The sequence below is a fragment of the Larus michahellis genome, chromosome 7 (assembly GCF_964199755.1).
Source record: "Larus michahellis chromosome 7, bLarMic1.1, whole genome shotgun sequence".
In the NCBI taxonomy this organism is placed as follows: Eukaryota; Metazoa; Chordata; class Aves; order Charadriiformes; family Laridae; genus Larus; species Larus michahellis.
Window position 1 is genome coordinate 51,858,022 of NC_133902.1, and position 23,629 is coordinate 51,881,650.

Genomic DNA, 23,629 nt, shown 5'->3' on the forward strand with positions numbered 1-23,629 from the left:
GTGTTTATATATAATAAACATCAGCACTGCTTAAACCCATCTGATTCAAGAGACAGCCAGACTCAGTGAAAGCTTTGGTTTGGAGGAGACAGAGGTGGAGAAAAGGTAGTGTATGTAGCTCAGTAGTATTTTTTGGCCTCACCATCAATCCACTTACACTCTTCATAAATCACTTTCCTCTTCATAAGTTGTTGGGGGTTTTTTTGCCGCTTTTTTCAGTTTAGCATGAAGATACAGACTGTCTGTTTTGGAGGGCCCTTGTGGACAGAAGCAATTATTGGCTTGGGCTAAAAAAATAACAGTAACCTGGAAAAAATTAATATCCTGGGTTTTCCCTTCTGACATGAAATAATGAGTATGAGGAAACTGCTCCAACCCCTCAAATTTTCATGGGGTTTCCCAGAAAGTCACACACTGTCTTGGTCAAAACTGGGGCCAAAATCACTGACAGCTGTCAACTTCTAGAAAGTTCAGAGTGAACTAAATTTGAAGCTCCATTATGAAACCATATTTTTAAAAAAGCACAAGAATCCACAGAGCCTTAAGTTCATTTTGTATCAGATTGAATTAAAGTATCTCAGTAATTAAAGACATGAGAGTTGTAATCACTAATGACAGCCTTGCACAGAGTGGCATGGGGTGGCAGTGGTGCAAGCCACCTCTCTTCACGAGCAGATCAGTCTGGGACAAAAAAAATGCAGTTTGGTGACCTGGATGCTAATTCCACTACAAATTCCTCGTGGAAAGCTAATGCATTATTTGCATATATTCAAACGCAGGGGGATTTGTGTGCCGGCAGTTCCTGTCTGCCTCCGGCTCAGCCCGTCTGTGCTACTCAGGCATAAGCAGATATTCCAGAACACAGTTTTGCAGTATCTGTTGAGGCTTTAAATGCCAGCACCTTTCTAAATAATAGCTTATTAAAGATTATGCATACGTCATTATTAATCAGCTTAAGAAATATGCCTTCAAGTTTGCCTTCACAGACGGGTACTCAGTGGTAACACGGGACTGCCCAAAAACATGTTCATTACAGCCATGGCTGTATTAGCTGTTTCTACACAAATTCTGTTGCTATTGAAAATTTTTGCTACTTCTGATGGGATATTTCGACTATCTGCATTTCACTGCATATACTGACACAGCACTTGGCAGTGTAGGGGCTTCCTCCTTTTCCAAAACTAACCTACATGAATTTTCTTATCACAGAAGAGCAAAGTCCAGATCAATGCACAGGTGCTCATTTTTTTCAATTTCTCTTAGACTTTATCCCCTTCTCAAATTAACTAATGAGTTTACTGTATGCCAAGAATTAGACCAAGGCTCTTCAACTGACACCCAAGAGACAGAGACAACACGTGGCTGCACGGGGTTGCAGTGGGGTGTCGTGGGTTGGCTGAAGTTGATACATCTGGAAGGAGCATCAGCAACCGCTCCTGTCATAAACCTACTGGGGCCATCTTGAGTAGCCGGCTGAGGGAAAAAATTACACCAAATGCATCCACTGCTGATGTTAATTCCTCACCGGAAGCTGGAAATTAAGTCATTTTTAGAAGAGGAATTTTAAGTGTTGTTTCTAGCTTTTTAAGTCTCCACTTTCCAATGAGAAACTAACCAAAAATATCTTCAGGGCTGCCGCAGAATTAAATCTAAAGAAAACATAATTTTTACCTCCAAGAAAAATCCTCAGAGAGGGTCCCGGGAGGTGACTGTCTTTGTGAACACTGCCATAAAGCAGTAACAAGAGTTTTAGAAGTCAGATTCAGAAACTTCTGACAGTCCCAGACAGAGGGAGGAAAATGTCAGTCTTTTAACACTTTGTGAAGTACTACAATTTTATGGTATTTTGAACTTGTTTTGAATCTTTAATGTCAAACCGAGCTGCTTCACACACTGCACATTAGGGGTTTTATCACCATCATCAGTAAAATAAACTTTAATAAGACTGTCTTTTCTTTAAAAGGTGCTCGGCATTTTCAAAGCTCCAAAGGGGTTTTTGCCTACAGCCCTTCTGCTCCTTTTCTGGAAAGGCCTGTAAAGCCTTCTGCTGCTCACCTCTTTAATCCTACAAACTGTAACAAATTAGGGGGGTGGAAAGAGAATGAATATTTATGTGTTTATTCTTAAAACGTCTCAACATCCTCCACTGCTTTAAGTTGGGGGCGCATGCTGTCAAGTCTGACTTATAAAACCAGCTTTGAGATTTCTTATTCCTTATAGAGCAAAAATTTTAATTTTTACAGCATTTTAATCTCTAAGTCTTCAAAAATGTAAAGTTTACAGACTACTCTCACCTTGAAGTCTTATTAGAATAATCCCTGCTCTAAACAAATGCTGGGTTTCTCCCCTGTGATTTTCTCTGCATACCTATATTTACATCGTATTTTATCCTTCTTCCAGGTCAACAGATAAGCATAAGTTTTTGGAGTCGCATTATTCTGAAACTTAGCAGTGAGAAGCACATGGGGCATCTCTAATGAAGTAAATGCTCGTCAGTCTTCCCTGACTTCCCTCAGCTTAAAGACTAGAAGTGAAGGCAATATCGAACCTTTCAGCTGACTCATGTAAAGCATTTTAGACTCAAGACAAATTCTGTTGCATTAAATTCCTATGTATAAGACTGTATATTAACAAGAAATTCTTTGACAAATTATTCTTTATTTGTTGGGTTGGGTTTTTTTTCCCAAGAATTGGTTAAATTATTCTTAATTGTAAGCTGGAACTATTCTGAAATAATAATATTTTCTAAAGTCTTCACTTGGTTACCAAAATCAGCTGCTACTGCTCAGCAACTTTACTCCACAATCTGAATCGTTGTATCATTTTTAGCGTGTGAAATTTCACCTCAGTTCAACACAGAGAGCCTGCCAAATCTGACCGTATAGGGCTGTGCAAAGCATGAGTACTTCTACTTAAAGTTCCATTGCTCTTCTCTTCTTCTCTTATTGATAGAGAAATAACAGAAAACTCACAGCTCTAAAGGTAAGACTAAAGGCAAAATATACAAGTGCTCTGAAAATACTTTTCATTAAAATCTAGCTTAAACTTCCCTCCCTTATATATCTTTAAATCTAGACAAGTTGAGAAATACTGATTATTTTTTGGACCTTCGGGACCCTCAGATGAGCCAAACCAGCATTTTTAACTTCAAGTGTTGTTCCTTGGAACAACATGCATGGTAGAACCCAGTGGAACAGTACTTGCTCACACACAGTGTAAAAGCTTGCATCATTTTTAATTTTTTTTTTTTTTTTGGCATATACCCTGTCAGGAGAGGGAAGTCATGCCTCATGCTGACTCTCTGACTGTTTCATCGCGTTAGCTATGCTGTTTTCTGAAAAGCTTTTCCATCCACAGAGATGATCGTCTTGCTATGAAATGTTACAGCTCCTTCCAGAAAATATAGAGGTGTATCAACTCAGTATATTTTTATATTGTTAATTTATAGAGAATTTTATATTGTAACATCTGGGTAAAAATGTTAAATTGAAGGAGAAAGAAAGAAAGGAATTCTATTGCCACGTAAGAGAGAAGTCTCATAGCAATTTCTACTGTATGAACTCTTGAGCTGAAGGAGGAGTTTTCATTTCTGAAGATTTTCTTATTTAGAAACAACAAAAAAGCCAAAACCAGCAAGGCAGAGCTCTACACCAGCTTTCATATGACCTCTGTTTTTCAAGCTAATTCAGCCTTCTGTAAGGCTATGTCTAGCATTTGCATTGCAGAAAATTTAAATAACCCAAAACATCAAGGAAAAATCTTCTGTGTCTCAAAGAAACATCTGATGTAGAAACTTTATTTTGCTTATAAACTGGCAAACCTAATTAAAGGATTTAGGATGTTATAATGACAGATTTGGACACTCACACGTATCTAAGAAACAGTCTGGCTTCAAAGTACAACACAGAAGTTTCTATTTATAAATATTTAACTCAAGTATTACTACAAAAAATGAGAAAATCTCCTTCGTTTTATTCCCTAAGGAATTTCTTTAGAATAAAACTACTCACCGAAATGAGCAACTTCTTAATTCTCACAGATATGAGGGGATTTAATAGAAACATCTGCTTTAGAAAGACTTCTGCAAATTTCCAGTTTAGCAACACGTGACATGACATTTGAGTCCAGTGGTTCCTTGCCAGAGCTCGTGGCTACACCATCAGCTCTGCCCCATGGCAATTCCAGAGTTCAAGGCAGCCTTTTCCAGCTGTGAAAGAAACATCCTCAGAGGCCAGGAGTCCATGGCGGGGTCCAGCTTTATCGCTCCCTGCCCACACCAACGCCGCTTTTGGCATTACAATTTTAGCTGCAGGTATAAATGCCCTTTTCAGCTCTCGCAAGAGACCCATATTGGGTTCCTTCCAGCCCTAGAAGACCTCCAGAGGAGACCTCAGCCTGAGGGCAGGTAAATCTCATCAGCTGCTCTTTAAGGGGCTGAAGGTCTTGATCGCTTGTGGGAACTACCCCTTCTCCTTCAAGACCTCGCTGTCTGCCTGTCCTTCTGGCTGACAGACCTGGCTGCCCCGCCAGCACACATCTACAGATACAAGATCTTCTCTCCTCCAGCGCCTGTACTGGTCCTCCATTTTCATAGTCACACTTAATCACAGCAAAAGTGCCTGATCTTCTTTTAACCAACAAAATCTTCATCAAAATGACTGTTGCAGTATTGTATGTCTGTTAGGTCACTAATTACTAAAATGTTATTGGATCGGAAACCTGAAGTGAATCTCACAGTAATTAAAGAGAATTTAGAAGCTGGCATTAAAACTGACAGAATCATTGGCAGGCTACTATTCTTAATTGTCCAAGTGCCACCTACTCAAATGGGATGAAGGAGGAGAAGATCAGTGGGAGCTGCCTACCATCACACTAAATCATAAAGTCACCCATTATTTTGTGTTAATTTAATGTGCTTAAACATTCAGGAAGTCTTTCTGCCATACTGGAGAGACCATCTAAGCTTGCTCTCAGTGTAGTCATTATCAGTGCAATCACATGTTTTCCAAAACAGTTTTGAAATCAACTGACAAAGGGCACAAACCCACGGTCAGGTGTGAGCCCATTCCAGCACCTGACAGACTCACCACACACCAGTGGAGCCGCTGTAACCTTCCATGGGTTCCTACCCGGCCCTCCATAACTGAGTTCACCAGAGCGCAAAAAAGTCGGTGTGCAGCACCATCCCCTTCCCAGCATGGCTCCGGCGGCTGCTGTGCAGCAGAAGGCACCACAAAACGAGTGCAGCCTTGCTATTGAAACCTGAGAAAAAACCAGACATGCTTGAACTTTCCTTTAAAACACAAACTTCTTCCGAGCGTATGCATAGCAAAACTGTTATTACTCTGGTTATTAGTAGTTATTTATCAATTACGCCCAGCATCTGCAGCAGATTTCAACAATTACTCCAGTTTTACTACTTGGTTCCATCCGCATTTCATCAGCACGCTACTACCACATGCATTATACATGCTGTATATTCCTCCAGCAAGTTTGGTATTCTACAGAGAAATGATGTATCCAATAAGCCCTAGAGTCAGCCTCCAGAAAGTTCTATTATCAAGTTGCCTAATAAGATCATTTGATACATGTTGATTAGACTCAACAACACCAGGTTTCATTTGATCAGGCAACTTGGCTCATATCTTGCCTTGAGGGAAAGAAGGGCAAAATCTTTGTAAGTCGCCACTAAATATAAAGCTACGTTATTAAGAAACATAACTCAAACTCCTTCAGCAGAGACAGAGCCAGACAGATTTTCCAGCTCCGTGGCATTTCTCACTGAAAGACAAGCAAATCAATCAAACGTGGCTGGACAGGGAAGATTTTCATTAGACATCTTGCTTAGTTTTTGAGTCCCGACTCTGCTCTTCACACAGCAGTGAAGATCATAATTACATCAGTTCATTAACTTGGCAATGCAAAGATAATTAAAAATTATTCATACTGGTATTCCTTATTTACAGAATATATTTCCTCCAAATTTTAGATCATTCTATCTCTTTAGGAAAGGTGAATACAAGTAATATAAATCCTGGACGAAAGACAAAAAAACAAGCAGTACTTCGAACACAGAACTACCGCAGTAAATTTTTTTTGTTCATCTTCAAGAAAACGAGGCATAAATGCTAAACATTATTCAATGGGATATTGTTTTTTAAAAGTGCAAGCCATAAAAAGCATCTAGGGAAATAAAGTGAAATAATCTGGATTGCCAAAACCATTATTGACGAAGACCAAGAATAAATTAACATGGGAAATTAGAAGGAAGTGGTAATTCAAAAGCGGAACGTTTATGAGCAATTTTCAACACAGTAGTAAATGAAAAGTATGGGATCCCAAAGGGAATTCGTTCCAGCTTCTCCCACGCACGAATACTGCACTTCCTGCTCTTGCTACGGAATGCAAACAGGAGGAAACTGGGACAGGAGCAACTCTTCCCTCCCGACTGCTGTGCCACTGGCAAAGGGACGTAGCTGGTGACATGGTAACAGAAACAGGGAGAAATACGTTAACAGCATCATTCTACACCTTCTCCGAGAGCCTACGGCTGACCTATAGCTCATAGCATGCCTGAAAATTTGGCAGCAAATATTAAATCTAGATGAAGCTTTAGAGGCCTTTCAAGTTCAGACTTTGGAGGTTTTTTTATACACTTCGCCCATTGATGGTCCTTCCATGTTCAGGTATGACTTATCTTAGAGGCGGGTGCCTTACTTAAATAACATAATTGTATTTTAATATGAGAATTCAGAACTCACCTATTCACTGACTCTGTCCTCTTAAAAATCAATAGGAATTTTGCCACTTTGTCTTAAAAAGGAACAAGACTGGGGTTTTGGAGACTGATCGTATAAAGATGTGCAACGCTCCTTCTCTGGGTCACATTTACTGTCAGCAAAGAGACCATAAGTCAGATATACACAGTGGAAGAGGAGAAAGTCATCATTGGCTGCTGCACACAAGTAACTAGGACAAATGAGCAATTATGCTAAGGATTAAATCGCTCTCCACCCGGATAAGACACCTGATGAGTCACTGCTGACCAGACAGTTGTCATTTGGTGGAAAGGATGTGTCAAAATAGGGTGCTCCTTCATTTTGCTGAGCTTCCATCTTCTCATTCTCTTTTTTCTTAGGGTTTTTACAAACTGTTACGTCAGTAATTTTCCTCTTGACCATTGTTGTATTGCAGCTGGGTGGTGAAGAGAGATAGGGATCTTCAAGGTCTCACAATCTTGAATTCCTCATGAGCCTTGCACAAGACGTTTAAGTTTCCTCTGCCTCAATGCCCATCGTAAAAGGAAGTTCACAGTGCTTAACTGTTCATCACGTTGGCATGTGGCAAGAATTTGACCATTTCTTAATGTGTTTTTTGTAGATGTAAATTGTCACCTACAGAGAATTTTAAATATCACAAACCTGACTCAGGAAGACTCATGCAAGAAAACCTCTGAAAAGAAAAACTTTTGATTAAATAATGATTGTGGGATTTGGTCTGTTATTAAAAAGATAAAACCGGTCTATTATCTAGCTTTTGTAGCCATCAATGTTCTCCATAAATCATAATGAATAAATTAGTTACTTAAAGGAATACTGAAAGTAGAAGAGTTACAAGTGTAATTTTAGTATTACTTCTTACTATCTTCATTTTCTTGGAAACTTTTTATCATTTTTTTAAGCATCATTTTGAGAAAAGACTGAGAATCAGAAATTTAATATTTTCAAGCAAGCCCCCTTACTGAAAAGTTACAGTATTTTATCTTTTTTTCTCCCCTTTTCTTCTGAAAGCTTCATCAGCTCAGCTTATTACCACTACCTTTTGATCTACTTGAGAGTTCTCTGCTGGAAGCAGGATGAAAAATACAGTAAAAAGAGAAAAAGTTAGCACAAAGTAAGGTACAGTCCCACAAGACACAAATTCTTCCATCCTTTTCAGGCTGCCTCTAGGGGAGGGGGGGATATTAGCTGGGAGGGGATATTACTGACAACTCTGCTGCCGTTGCTAGTGCTTTTCATTTTCACCTTTTCCTACTCTGTGAAGTAAGACTATTTTACAACACAGCTGTTTTTACAACACAGCTACATCTTGAAAACGCCCAGCCATCTCTGCTGATAACGGCATTTAGCCACTGGTTGGCAGACAAGAACTTTGGTGCTTCCACAAATACCTTTGGCATAAAACCACATATTTGACATCGTCAACCTTCGAGGTATAGGGTGATCAGTTACAGCCCGCATATCTTCTTGGAAACTAAAACTATAATGATAAAACAAAAAGCCCTTTGTGTGGTATACAGTGAATCGATACTCTGCAGGACCGGGATCACTAATAAATATCTAAGGACTCGGATTTCTCACTCCGTTATGCATTAAGGGGGCTTATAATTGATTAATGATGTACACAGTCTCACCATTTTACTTTTACGGAACATTTTCATATGCAATGCCCAGAAATATTTCCATTATAAGTCTTAATGGCAGAAACGGATTGTGTCCATCTTCTGCTGCCTGTCATCTGCTCTGCATTACTCCGTGTCCGAGGGGGCAGGCATTACTGCTCAAGAACACCAACTTTACCAGCCAGACAGACAAGAGCACCTACATTGAAAAACTGCTCTCCAGCCTTTTGCCTTTATATATTTACAATTTGCGTTTATCTTTTTACTCTTCCAATACGCAACTTTCCTGAGTTATTTCCTCTAAGATGTTTCATTGTTTGTTTACAGTAATTTAGATACTTTATCAACCACTTAGATTATATATTTACTCAGCTACTTCTTCTGGAACATGTTTTCTTTTATGTCTATTAATCTACTTTGCACTTTCCACAGAAGAATTGTAGCTATTCAATAATTTAAACTTTGACATTGTAAGACTTTGTCAAACATTCACAGTACTATTCTGGAGAACTCCTATATTATCACATACTACTCTATATATTCTATACCAGTAGGTATTCAATATTTTAATTTAAAAGGTTAAAATATGAATGCTAATTGCATAAGCATGCATGATCACACAGGTCATCATTAGACGTAGTTATTAAATAGAAGCCAAAAATTGTGCTAAACTGTAATGTTACTAATTTCATTCCTTTGTTCTAAATCTAAAAATCATTAAAGACCAATCTGTGAGGTTTCGGATACATACTGTCTGCTTTCGCCACAATAACAACACAGAAGAAATACTGGAAAATAATGAGCACATTGCGTTGCTCTTCAAAAAATAACTGTGCTGATCAAGAAGACGGCTTAAGAATTGTTAGTGTTTTTAAAAATACTGTACCATAAAAAATAAAATTCTGTCCAAAAACCACTGTATCAGGCACTTTTCCAAAGTCTTGCAATGCATTTTTTCTGCAGTGTGTGCAGCATTCATCAAATGAGAGTATACAGTACTTTTTTGATTACAATTTAAAAACGAAACATAAAAATCTTGCGTCTCGAATGCTTTTTTTTCATTCAAACTCATTCTTTTTTATTTCTACGACATGTAAGCCATGCCAGCTTTATTTTGTATGGCTTTGTACATAGAGTACTCTGAGGGTGACACATGCAGAAAAAAACATGTTTATAAATCTTTCTCAACCAGAGAAATAAGTTTTTGAAAATCCTGCAGTGATGATTTTTTTTCTTCATCAGAATTTTGTGGTAAATAATTTTCAGCTTTAGATCTGGAGATATAAAAATACGTTTCAGGAGGAAAGGGGGATAGATTGCTTGAAACTTAAAAGCTTTTTCAACTATTCCGTGTAAAAATGCAAATATGCTCTATAAAAGCTGGTTTAATTACAGAAATCTTCTTAGGTATGGTGACCCAAATTCTCTATTGGCCCAGCTCTCTTGCAGCATCAGGAGAGTTACTTCAGCAAGCAATTTTATGCATAACACTCATTCTGAACGCTGCCCAAGACTATAAACACATTTATTTTGTGCAGCACCAATCCAGGTCAAAAATTACAGAGCCGTGCTGGGAACACAAGGCCAGGTGAAGCACAAGTCTCTCACTTCCAAAGCTATCACATAAAATAGAGAAGGGATTCAATGCTATATCTTAAAACCTGACATGGTTCCCCACCACCTGAGCTTGGCAAGTCGGCAGGGCTCGGGGGCATCCTTGCCTCAGACCACCGCAACTTCAGCCCTACCTGGGGCTTCAGCTGGCGCTTTGGGTACACAAACAGCTTGAGTCAATGTCTCTGAAGCTCAGTCCAAATTTAACTTGTCTCTCTCAGGATTGCTATAGTGACGTTACAGAATTTCAAGTCAACACGTATGACAAGAAACAACTGAAAAATCCAAAATTCTTACAGCAGGAGAGAGAAAAAAAAACAGTTTAGTTATAATTCGTGCGATACATATCTTTCACAGCATAACCACCAGGTCAATGACTTGGTATTTACTACTAGATGTTGAAAGCCGCAGCTGCTCACCAATAACCAAGGGACCTAAATTCAATGGCCATCCAAAATTATATTTCCTCATTCCTTAAGAGGTCGCAGATCTGAACAGTGCTTAGTAACATAATTCTGATGATGCTTGTAAGGTTACTTGCAACTATAAAATATTGCCAAAGAGCTCATATCTTAAAACGGCATTGGCTGCTTGATGGGTTTCTCCACTAAACATGACCTCACTTGGGATGCAACTAGTGTTGCCAGAGACTTCTATAAATCACTGAGAGGAAAGAAGCATCCAGAGAGTTTGGGAAACATTTAGAGAGGAGCAAATACTGTAAAAATAGAAAAATACCAATATTTCCTTAATTATTTTATGGATTTGTTTTCGCTGAGCTTTTGTTTGCCCTCTGCAAATATTTGCATAATCAAGTTTCAGAGACATTAATGTTCCCAGAAAACACATTACGGCTGTTGAATTATAAAACTGAGATTTTTCAAACTCCGGACTAAATCTATACAAAAGATAAATGTACTCATGGATATAAATTGAAATTTTACTGAAGGCAACTGTAGGGAATTCACAGCTCAAAAATTATCACAGGGAAAGAGAGTCATGGGTAGCATATACTCTGTCTTTGAACAGACAAATGCTTGGTTTTATTGACTTCCAGAAGTCAGATACTTTTGTGTGAAAAATTAGTAGAAAATATTTCTTGTATGAGCACAGTCCTATCACCTCAGGGTTGAAAGCAAAAATCAAACCTAGTCTAACAGGTGCTCACACGAGCAGGGTATGTATGATGTGCCATCAACGGCCATGCCTCCTGTGGTCACCAGAGTAGCTCTGAATGATCCATTTTTCTTCCTCTTCTTGTTACTCCATCTTTTCCTGCCACTTGTCATCCTTTCTCTTTCTCCTCCCTTTCCCCCCAAAAACACCGCTGCCCCAGGCTTGGCTGAACACAGCGACACAGGGACTAAGCCAGAGTCAATTCCCTCTGGTGGCTGGACATAATCTCATTTTATGCCAAGGTCGTTCACTTGCTCATGACTCTCCCATGCCAGCAACCGACAAATACTCGCACCCAGGAGGAAACGCAAAGCCACAAACCCCGTAGCCCAAACGGGAAGAAAGCGAACGGCCTCAGCTCCCTCACCACAGTGCGAAGGCTACTCTGACCTTTGAGTGAGCTGGGTCAGCACGGTAAACCAGCAGAAAGTTTCCTCCCACCTCCGAAAGAGAAACAGTTAACCAAAAGAGTTTGCCTTAATTCCACAGAAAAACTCAATGTAAATAAACAGGAGCAGGATCTCTCCCTGGATGAAAACTGTTACCGCCAGAGATAACAGAGCTTGTGAGTCTACCCCAGACTCCAGTTTTCAGCGCCAGCCATTAGATGTTGTGTCCTGTACAAAAAAAAAAAAAAAAGGTCAACTAAGTAATTATTGGTATGTGTATAAATTACACGAGGAAAACCTTTAGTCAATCATTCCAGCACTGCTAAAATGCTTTTATGGGTTTGGATTAGCAGAAAGGAAGGGGAAAAGATGCTCACAAACTAATATGTCCCACAAGGGGCCAACGCAGAAGCACAGCAATTTCCGTCCAACCTCACAGAGGAGCAAGGTTAGGACAGAGACTGAATAAACAGACTATCGTGCTGCCCAGCGCCACGCACACGGGATTTGCTTGTGCAGGTAAAAAGTGAGGGAAGGCTCAAAAGCTTTGGGGGTTTGATTCCTTTCGGCGTTCAGGAGCTACGATGGTAACCTCAGAATGCGTCCGAACTCATTTATACTGACAACAGGCAAACAGGTTAAAGAAAAAAATAAAAAGTCTCCTCCCTTCCCTAGATTTATCCACAAAGCTAAAGTAAGCCCAAAGTCTCCCCTGCTGTTCAGTGGGACCAGCCTCGGTCAGGTTTTAGGACGCCAGGTTGTGTGTCCTCACGAACAGCCCGTAGTGTTGAACGCAGAGGGAACCGCGTGTGCCAACGCTCCCGCGGCGCACGTGAAGATGGAGACGCAGCAAAGCCACCGCAGGCAGAAAGCGAAGCCAGCAACTACCCGAGCCCGAGGAGGCAGCAGGGGATGGACGGGCCATCGGGGAGGGGACACCTCTAGCCGGTAAGATGAAATAAAGACAGACTGACTCAGGTTTTGGCTCTCAGTTATCACGCACAAGGAATTATAAACGCTATTTTTTAACATGATGCTCATGTCCGCAGGTCATCTCTGCAGCAAATATGTAGAGAAATGTTCATGGCATTAAACCCAGTGCTGGCAGACTGATGCAGCTTTCAAGCTGGGTAAGTGGTTAATGCTCTAAAGGGAAGGGGAAAAAAAGATTTCTTTCAGATAAATTGCTTAATTGGGAAGTCAGGAATTCTCCTGCCGAAGCAATTGATTTTACAAAAGAAAAAATGTTTATCTCAAAATCTAAACCTGCTATTCATCTATAATATCCAGGGAAAACTAAGCAAAGGGATAGACGCTCGCCTTTACATTGCTGAAACTACAACTTTAAAAACATAAATGAGGCTAATATACCAATATTATTTAAATAAAGTTTCTTCATGCCTTGACTGTTGTACTGAAGAGTAAATCCAGCACCGGATGCACCAAGTTGTCAGATCACTGACTGATCAATTCCCCCATCAGCAGGGGACGAGGAAATGGGCTCCCCGGAGGGGCACTCAGCCCTCACCGCTGACATCTAACAGTTTTGGCGACCTGCTTCCCTTAAGCTTAATGGACTTTGGTGTATTGAATTGCACAGTGCTGGAGAACCCAGAGCAAAACTCTGGTACTCTCCCCTGCCCAGAAAATTCCCCCACCTTATGCAGGAGCATGAACGGAGCATTCACTGCCGCCGGTGCGACCGCCGGGCACAGGCGTCTGCTCCTGCTTTCTCCTTCCCCCATAAAAAACCCTCAGCAGGTCTCGGTTTCATCAGCACCGAAAATGTTTGCATCTCACTTATCCACAGGGTGAGAAAACTCTCTACCTAGTGCACCTACAGATGAAAACCAGGGCTCTCCCGCAGGACACATCGCCGGCCAGGGGCTTCCCCTCGGGCAAAGCACAATTGGGAGAATTAGGATCGCTCAAGGGGTGAGACACAGCACTTGCCCAGGAGTCAGTGGCAGGAGGAGGAACAGGGTAACCACCTTAAAGAAAGGCTCGCCTTTGAAGACAAAGTTCATCTTTTTAATGATATGAACTTTAAAGCAAATTTGATGTTAAGTGCGAGCATGTGGTAATTTTCTCAAGCTATAGGAAAATAAAACCACGTGTCATCCTTTAACATAATAGCATCGATTTTTCCCTGCTTAGCAACCCACGAAGCACCTCTGACATTCACGACTGTAAATCGCAGGAGCTTGCACACTTCTGTTACGCAAATAGCTTTCATTTTGATTTCTCCACAATTGTGTTAACGTAAAAATTCTTAGAAATCTGTGAGCAGAAATGTCACCAGATTACTACACCTGACATCTCTTACTTATAAAGGCAGTTCAGATTTTACAAGAAATAATAGGCTTATTGTTATTATTGGAATATTCATTTTTATAAGCTACATCAATTAAAACATTACGGAATAAGTTTAAAACAACTTATATTTTTGAAAAGACTAGGAATTTAACACCTACGTACTGTCATTGCCTCTCACAGTGCTAAACCGTTATCGCACAGGTAGCTAAATTTGGACACAGATTACCAAAATATTATCTTTTTATGCTTCCAAAACATTTTTTTTTAAAGGGAAAAAAGTGCATAATTATTGTCATAACTTTTCCAACAAACTCATGGTTTGGGTTTTTTTTTTGTTACTGTTTCTATGTTTTCTTCCCCCTATTGCCTTAGTCTTCCAAATATACATATACATATATAAAGTAAATACAACTAGGTATAGAAAGCCTATGTAATGTAGGCAAAGCATTGGATTTTTCACCAGCATGAAGTCTGTGTACACTGTACTACCTTGTTTCTAGGGGCCCACGCTGAGATAACATTGCAAACCTCGCCTCCGACACTTCTCAATAAATGCACATTATCTCTGTCTTTTGGTTTCCCTTTACGGCTGTGACCTTCTGTAACAATTTTAGTGCGACTGGCCAGATCTAGCAATGTAATCTAATCTAACAGCCAATAGCCCTAGTAACGTCTTTTTAGCTGAAGCTAAAATACAATACTCTGTCCTAATCTTTCTTGACTTGCCAGCTGCCTTTTAACAGCCAGTCGCACTCTGAGATCCCGTCTTCCTGCGACTCCTGTGTCTCTGCCTTCTCCTGCCAAGCTGCCGCCACCGCCTCGAGGTGTCCTTCAGATATCATCTCTGTTTCCTTCTCAACTTACTGTAAAATTTCCACAGGGCTCGCCCTCCACATCCTTTTCCCTCGGTAAGGTCACACAAACTCAAACTGAACAGCCTCCTCCAGTTGTGGAGTCAGAAACCGCTTCAGCTCCAGTCTCTCTGCCTGTTTCCAAGCTCAAATTTCAGGTTATTTTTCTGACGTATCCCCAGGGACGAGGTCAGCAGCTCAAGACCAGCATTATTAACATTAAGCTTTAAACATCCTTGGGCTCTATCCCACTTCCCTTGAGACCTCTGGATAGCATCAGCATCCTCCTTCTTTCTGTCCCTCCTGATGTGGGGATGAGACCCCTTAGATGCCCACAGCACCCACGCACCACTCAGCGTGTCAGCTGGTGCTCCCTTTGCCGTCAACACTGAGAAATCAGCATTTTAAAGCACAATTCACTCAAACCATTCTACTGGTTAACTTTAGTATGAAATAAATCATGCCTTCATCTGCAGCAGTTGCATTAACTTCACGGCTCAGGACTGTGGAAAGTCTTTAATTAAGCTGATGACTCTGATTCTAGGTGTTGCCTTCCCTTAGGTACCTTGGTCGGCGTACATTGCTGTGAATCTCTCTCGACTCCATTCACAGCATAATGAACCTGCGTGTCTAATTCTCTTTCTTTGAAACAAAAAGCCCCTGAGGCATTCTGCCACTATCAGGTGCCCCATTTTTAAGAATCATAGAGGTTAATTTGTAGGTGCCCAAGATGATTGTTTGCTTCTGGCACATACTGCCAGTAACATTGCGTATTGTCAATATGTGAGAAGTCAAAGTCACTGATCCAAAAAACTGTCAAATGATTAAAACAGCACAACCACTAACCTAGACGTTGCATAATTTAACATTTCTAATTCAATTTTAGGACCCCAGATAAAAATCTTCAAACAAGAAAGGTCCTAAATAAATTCCAGAACAATGTTCAGTTGGTGGACAGCATGCAAGTCTTACCAGGCTAAGTTTAAGAATAAAATACTGAACAAAATAAGCACAAAATTTAAAACAGTTTTGGATTAAAGAATGAGAAAGATTAAACTCCTCATGATGTGGTATCCTTTAGGAAAGTGTTATCTAACACTCACAGACCCACATCTTAAGTGGCTTCAAGGAGAATCAAACTTAATGCTGTATTTCTTAAAGTAACATTTTGCGGTAGCAACATCTTTATATGATTACAACCCAGGAAAGTACTAACCTATTATTAAATATATTTTATCATAATGTTCATGAATATTTGTGCATATTAATTTTAAAGTGACCGCCTTCTAAACTCCTAGCATTATCGTTAAATTGAAAGCTATGAATTGTGTGTGTATTAGAATACACTGGTGTGTGTGGATATATATATTATATAGATAAAATCTATATGGAGAGAATCAATGTATATACTTAAACATATAGAAGTCTCCAACATTTACACTTCTTTGCTAATTGCTTTTAAGTTTTATGAAAAGAGCAGGGAATTAAGAATGGAAAGTTTTGAAAGCACGTTAACAATTTTTACAGGCAAGGGAACCGCGCTCCCCTGCCAGGAACCAGCCCGATGGCTCCCATCTCTGCGGAGAAGGAGTGCTGGGCAATTCCTGCTGGGATACGGTGTGCCCGAGCCTCAGACCTACGCTGACACTGCGCCGCTCTTACAGCATGATCTTGGGATCTGATAGCATCTTTTTCCCTTTCTATTTTTTTTAATAGTACTGTAGGGTTTTTTTTTTTTTTACTAGTACTGGTTTTGTTCCAATTGGTACCAATTGAAAGTCACCTCAATAAAACTAATCTTGGTGTTACCTTTGACATAGAGCTATTATTTCTTCATAGACTGGAAGGGGAAAATACAAGTATTTCAAATGTTTTTTTCCTCATTCCTGCAGTTTTTTAGTTGTAGCCGTGCATCTTCTTATGATGAAGGAAGGGTTGTTTTTAAAAGGAAAAGGCAGTGGATATTCCCTGGTAGTACAGATGTTGGCAAGGAGAGCAAAATGGAAGAAAAGCAACTGCAGATGAAGAGGACGCAAAAGAGCCCAAAAATGCTTTCAGGGAACAAGACTCAAGGCATTTCTATCTTCCTCCAAGCAAGTCTCTTTAATTAGCGCTACAATCACTTTCAGTGTCCCCTAAATGGTCACTACACGCCTTCAGACAGAGTCTCAAGAACAGGATAAACACAAGGGCATTGTACATCTGCTCAGCATTTACGAAAATTAAAATATTTACTTTGTTCTAAACGTGCATTTTGAGATGGCCACATCCAGGGGCGTGACAGCAACCTGCCGTCCCCATCGCCAGCCTGTCTCCAGCCCCTACCGCCGTCCTGCGCTTCCCGGGAGCTGGGGTTCCTCACGTGGCAACACAAACGTGTTTCCACGTGGCACAGAAGTGCTCTAATCATCTAATGCCTTAAACAAAATAACAGGGAAACCTATTAGTTTTAAATGTATCACTTTTTCTTCGCATTATTATGCTGCCATAAACTGCCTTCCTAACAGTGACACAGCCCTGCATTACTTGTGCCCTTTGTTACGTATTACCCTGGATAATTCATAATTGAACACTCACTGAGATTATCTGTTAGTGACTTGCTTTCGATGTAACGGATTTCAGTAACGCTGTTCTCATTTTAAGCGATTTATTTCCCAAACAGCTGGCAGATTTGAATGATTCCCATACCTGTTTCGTGCACATCCTGTGGGCATTTAAAGCTCTGGCTACCTGAAGTTTCAACCCGGAGAGGGTTACCGAGCGGCCGTTATGAACAGGGGATCTTTGTGACCACAGTAGTATCTCTCTCTTTAGGAGGAGGTGCGTGTTTAGCAGTTTGCAGGAGCAGACGGGTGTTTCCTGCTAAGGTGCAGGTTTGGTGTAAAAATCTTGGTTGCTGTAAACACACAAGTAAGTCCACAGGGAACACAACAAACCCCCTTTAAATGCGTGCTCCTCAACCTAATTGTAAATAAGAAAACTATTCATCAATTAGTGAGTGCTAAAACACTACTGCAATAAACCTGAAATGTAAAAATTCCCGCTCCTCTCCCTGGATACCGATGAAACTTGCTGCAGAATTTTTGCTAAGGACCTATCCACACTTGCCTTTTATAGTTTACAATCTAAAAGCTAATGAATAAATAAAAGTGAAATGCAGGCAGGGAAGAAGGAAGAGTAGAGTAAAAGGGTATAACATACATATTATATTACACAGTAATTATGTGCTTCTGAAATGCCAATTAGTAACTTCTTCCATGATCCAGCTCGCGGTCAGGTCAACATTAGGTTGATAACAGCAGAAAGTCATGATCTGGTCGAGAATGTTTTATTATTAAAGAATGTAGGAAGCCACAGAAATATTAGCTTAACTCCTCTTCATTTGTTTTTTTAGTGCAAATTGTAGTCCCAGCTGTGTTAAGAGCAAGACATAAGTATTTCTGTTGTACTGCCATCCCTGTAATTTCAGTACAAATGTTTGGTTTGAAATAATTTACAATAGCAGACCTTAGCCAGCCAAGATAGTATTTCTTTTCTATTTCTGAGTTGTGGGGTTTTTTTTCTTTTTTTTCCTCCAAACAAGACAAACAATTTTTTAACGGACTTCTTCTCTATGGGGGGGGCGGGGCAGGGATTAAAAAAATAATTTGGCCATCAGCACAACATGACAGTGCATGACAGCAGAATGATTACCCTGGATGTGCAAATTTACTTGCCGTGTTGACAAGATGAGCCAAGAGCGTGAAGAATAAAACCAGGTTCATTGCCCTGGGGGGGCTCCTGAAGTCAAGGCTGTAATGATAGAGAAATAAGGCAGGTATTTAGCATTCCCAGCTAGACCCTAAAAGTTTTTGTTACAGATCTCAGAGTGAAAGATCATTATTTGCAGTAGTGTCAGCAAGGTGGTAAGATTTGCAATCATTTCAGAAAAGCTGTAAAAAGGCTTAGAGGTAAAAGAAGGCTTTATTAGGACACTTTGCATTTTATCCAAGGGGCTTGATATCGTTGGGCTTTTTTCTTGCTTTATATTAGATTTCCTCTGTCAACGTGTTTCTCTGTCACCAAAACTACTTTGGATGCAGCACACTCCGTTCTCAGTGTGGGTGGATGCAAAAAGTTGTGCCTTTCCCTCCAAAGACGGCTGTGAGAAAGGGACGGGGTGTCCCTACGCGCGGGCACCAGCCTCCTGCAGTCCCAGGGTGGTTCAAAGCAGGAACCATCACGGGTAAAGTTTGCACCATCCAGTTTACTGGACAAGTGGATCATTCTGCTTTTCCTTATGTGGATTCAAAAGTTTATGCTGCATTACAGAGCAGCGAGGACCTGATCCAAAAAACAGTGAGAAGTAACATTACATCGATCGTAAGGCATAGGGGCTGAGACGTCAGGGGTCGGTGTGCTGGAGAGAAACAAAGTATAACAAAAAGAGGAGAGAGAAGTGTTTTCATAGATCTCCTTCTGGTAGGTGTGAAGTTTTCCCGCAACCTTTTTTCTTGAAGTTTCATAATTGCTGGAACTAACACTGTTTCTTGGCAAGTTATGATTAATACGGAATTTATATTTGTCTGGTCATTAATGACATATTTTTGAAGTTATTTCCAATACAAGGTTCTCATTACCGTAGGGCAGTTACTGCTTATCTATGGTCATAAATACTTTCTCATGGAGTATCCATTTGCCTAGCATGGAAGCACTTGAAACAATTTATAAAGCACATTTTACACCTGACAAATTGAATTAAGAGCAGAAAAATGAGGCAGTTTTCTAATGGCATCAGTATTACTGCATTGGTTGTAAAATGGACTCATGTCTAGAAGGCTCTGATTCATGTTCTCTTTTTTTGAAGACTATTGACTCGTCTGGGTCTTTTCTTTTTATGGCATATTGATATTGGTTGTTGTTGTTTTGGCTTAGAAGTCGCGTCAAATTAATTTAATAAATGTTGCTGTCAGTGAAAAATTAGCATCGGCTGTCCCAAATGTAAGAGGGGAATACCTCGAGGGCAAGTACCACATTTGTACTCTCTGTTCTCCACTACTTTTAGAGATAGACCTAGAGAGGATGAAATGGTTTTAAGCAATTTAATATTATATATGCTGACTCTTTGAAGTGGGCCAGGGCAATTGTAATTCATCACTTCCCATGACCTTGCCCATTTGAGCATGAACTAACTGGCCGTTTATGGTGTGATGGATACAGTTACCCGTTACACACCCAGTCATTAGAGCCAGAGGTCAATCACGACCTCATCCCTGACCCTACAGACATTCTGCACTACTGATTATACACTGCGAAGTGTAATGCAGCCTATAGAAAAATGACAGTGCTAATATTAGATTTATACCTTTAATCCCCTCCTGTCTCAGCTCTAAGTCATGATTTTTATTCCCAGCGCTACCTGGATAAAGCCCAACTGACAATTTGCTAACACGATGTGCAGATCAGCCACTCCTTCTGAGAAGACAAACAAACCACAAACCCTCCAACTTTGCCCATGAACGGAGCAAAGCCCGAGCAGGTTCCCTCGCCCCGCACAAACCTGCACGTAGCTCGCACCGGGCAGCCCTCAGTCACTGTCAGCAAAGCACCGAAGTGAACTTTCCAGGCTTTCACACCATTTTATGAAACAAAATAGCCGGTGTAAGATTTTCTGATGTATTTGCAGAACTAAGAATCAATAATCAAATACGGTCACTGATTGCATTATTATTTTATTTCAGGAAAACCCACTTGTTCCTGCAGAGATACTTCCTAGTGAATACAAATCCGTTTAGGGATTTCATTTTATCACTGTAGAGCGCAGTACCTCCGCTAGAAAGTAGTTTTCGATCAATGCAAAGGCAGGATCATGTCAGAGGCTGGGGGAACAAGGCAGTCAAGGCGAGCACCCACTATTAGCCCGGGGTCTTCCCCCACCACCCTCCCCACTGCCCAGCCGCAGCACCCACACGCATCTCTCACACATGAGGACAACAAAACCAGCAAACACACAGCCTCGCACCTTCCTGGGTCGTTCCCACCGGCCAACGGCAACATCATGATTAACAAGCCGATTTCACACTGTATTCTTCATCCCAGCCTTTAACCATGCCGTTACTTCAGAGAAATGCTTGGGGAGGCAACACCAAGCTCCGCGCCCGGTAGCCACCTCCTCCAGGGCAAACTTTTGGAAAAGACCCGCGAAGGGACCTGGAGGTGCCGCCGCCGCCGCCAGCAGCGGAGCGCCGCTCCCGCAGAGCCGCTCCCGCACGCCGAAAGCACCGGGCAAAGTTGCCCGCAAGGCGCCCCGCTCCGCTCCCAGCCCGCCGACGGGCCGGCTGAGCCCCGCAGCCGCTCGCCCCGCCCGAGCCCGGCGGTGCCCGGGCGCCGGCCCTACCTTCACGGCGCGGGCGGACTGGCACTGGACGTGGTGGGACACCGTCGCCGTCTGGTTCATGTTGCCGGCGGCGCTGCGGGATGCGGCGCCGGACGGGCACCGGGGGGCCCGCGGCTCCCGGCGCCTCCGAGAGGCCGGGGATGATGGGGCGGGGGGGGTCGATCCGGCTGCGGCTCCGGCGGCGGCGGCGGCTCCGCACCCCGGGGCGCCGCGACAGCTCCGCCCGGCGGGGGCCGCCCGCCCGCCCCGCCCCGCCCGGCACCGCCCCGCGCCGCCCGCCGGGACCGGGGATCACGGGGACCGGGGCCGGGGCTCGCCGGGGTCAGCCGATGCTCGCCTCCCTCGTCCCCGGGGCCGGGCAGCAGAGGCTGAACGAGATCAGCCTCCCCCTGCGAAAGCCAAACCCCGCCTTGCTCTGAGCTGAAATTAATAAAATTGCAACAGAAAGTTTGTGCCGGCTGCTTTTTCCTCCTTGTTCCCCGGCATCGTTTTCCTTTCTCCTTTCGCCATTCCCTTCTGCCGCCTCTCCCGTCGGCTTTAACACGGCTCCATCCCGCTGCGGTATCGGGATACAGGCACAGAGGTACGAGGCACAAGCATCAGCCGCACATCCACTGTCCGTGCACACGGGATTTCCAAAACCTCTGGGCTTTGTTCAGTACTGCAACAGCTCCACGCTTCCCCAGAGAGCAGAAGAAACGCAGCTCCGATTAAACTTCTACCCAAATAACTTTTTTTTGTGGGTTGGTTTGTGGTACAGTCTAAAAAACTGTCCCCCCCCGGCAGCAGGACTTGCCAGAAACACACAAAATGCTCTTTAAATGGGCCCAGCCCAGAGCTGGTATCAAAGCCAGAGGATTTGGGGATGGGCACTGGTAAGCTCTGTGAGCAGATTGTCAGAGCCCAGGCTAATAATGAGCAAGCAATATCTTATATATACATAATGTTCTTAAATGATCTCTTACTTTAGAGAAACCTCCCAGTAAAACAAGACATGGTGTGCCACACACCAAGACGTTCCTGCGGCGTCTTTGAGGGGTGCGTGAAACTGCAGCCGGGGCAGGTAAAGTCGGTTCAGGAGGAAGCAAAGAGGGAAAAGCACAGACCATGTGCCAGAAGCCATGGCACAAATCTCCCAAAGAAACTGCTGACTTGGAGTATCTCACTGCATGAGACTCCAGCTTCAGGCATTTCTGAAGCATCTGTTATTTCAAGAGGGAGGTTGTTGAGTACTATTTGATACCGTATCAAAAGCTACACTCCCAGCACAGGAAGCTATTGCTCAAAAATAAAATGGCTTTTAAAAATTCAGGCCCCAGGTTGAGCTTGTTCTCTGGTTCTGTCTCTTGGGTTTTCCCCCCTTTTCTTAAAGTAATTTGAGGAAAATGTACAAAGTGTGTGTCCAAAAAGTAGGGATGCGAGAAAACAAAAAGTTTTGTCAAAGACTTCAAGCCGTGCATTGAGTAGCACGAAGAAATGCGAGGTGGGCACTCATCTTCAAGCACCTGCCCAGAGGCACCTGTGTTCAGGCCTGGAGGTGCGAGTCAAGGGTCCCTCTCACTCCACAAGGGAGGGACAAAGGGAGAAGGCTGAGCACTTGCTGTACTCGCAGCTCCACTCGTACTCCAGGACTACATGGACCTTGAGCAGTGCTTGTAAATCTCATGGGGACTTCAGATGTCTGCCAGTGCTCTTTTAAGTAGGGTTCATTTTCAGAAAATTTAAATTTCCTGAAAGGAAATATGTTTTAAATGACCTCATATCCAGTATCTCCAAAGTCAAAATTAATTTTGCACATTTTAACTCAGATTCCAAGGCAGGTACTGCTCCAAACAGATGGCAAAAGAGATTGAGCTGGTGAGGAAAAGACTGATCCTCTGCTCAGTCTGCAGAAAGCTGCCGAAGAAGCCCTGTGCGGGAACTGGCCCTGGGCACAAATGTTCCCTCCAGAGACGGGAAAGCAGTCAGACAGCATTTACTCCAGTGACATCCAGAAAAATGTCATTTCCTTTGGAAGCCAAATGCAGAGTAAAGACCCAGGAAGAGGGTCTCTCCCAGCCCAGACACGGTCACCTCTGGGCACTGCGAGTGCAGCATCCGGGCTGGCCTCTAGCCTGCAGGACTTGCTCACATTAGCCTCCTTCACCTTATTGGATTTATTGGGTTTTGAGCAATAAAAACCACATTTAGCAAGCATATCAGGGGCAGGAATGAAACTTAATGGATACAGATGGGAAAGAGCCTCAAAGAAAAATGAGACTTACGATTCGAGTTGAAGGTTCTTCGGTTGGTATTGAGGCAGAGGGAAAAAGCAAATGGCTGTTTGGGAGAAGGACTAACAGTCTGACTTTCACCATGCTCTGTCTTGTGCCTAAACTTTCGTTCTGAGAAGAAAATGATGGCTTCGAGTTATTGGCACCAGGAGCTCGAGCAAGCAGAGGTAACCTGGAGGATTCATTCTTCTTCTTCATCTTGAAATATATTGGTGTTTAACAACCTCAGATGG

General features: G+C 42.2%; 1 protein-coding gene across 1 annotated transcript in view; it reads right to left on the minus strand.

Moving 5' to 3' along the window:
* The window catches only part of DPP10 (dipeptidyl peptidase like 10), a 543,420-nt gene extending 522,088 nt beyond the window's left edge, over positions 1–21,332 (minus strand). The window contains exon 1 of the mRNA XM_074594714.1: positions 21,124–21,332. Within this exon, the coding sequence (XP_074450815.1) occupies positions 21,124–21,183 (60 nt within the window). The 5' untranslated portion in view covers positions 21,184–21,332. The remainder of the gene's footprint in view (positions 1–21,123) is intronic.
* Positions 21,333–23,629: the final 2,297 nt, after the last annotated feature.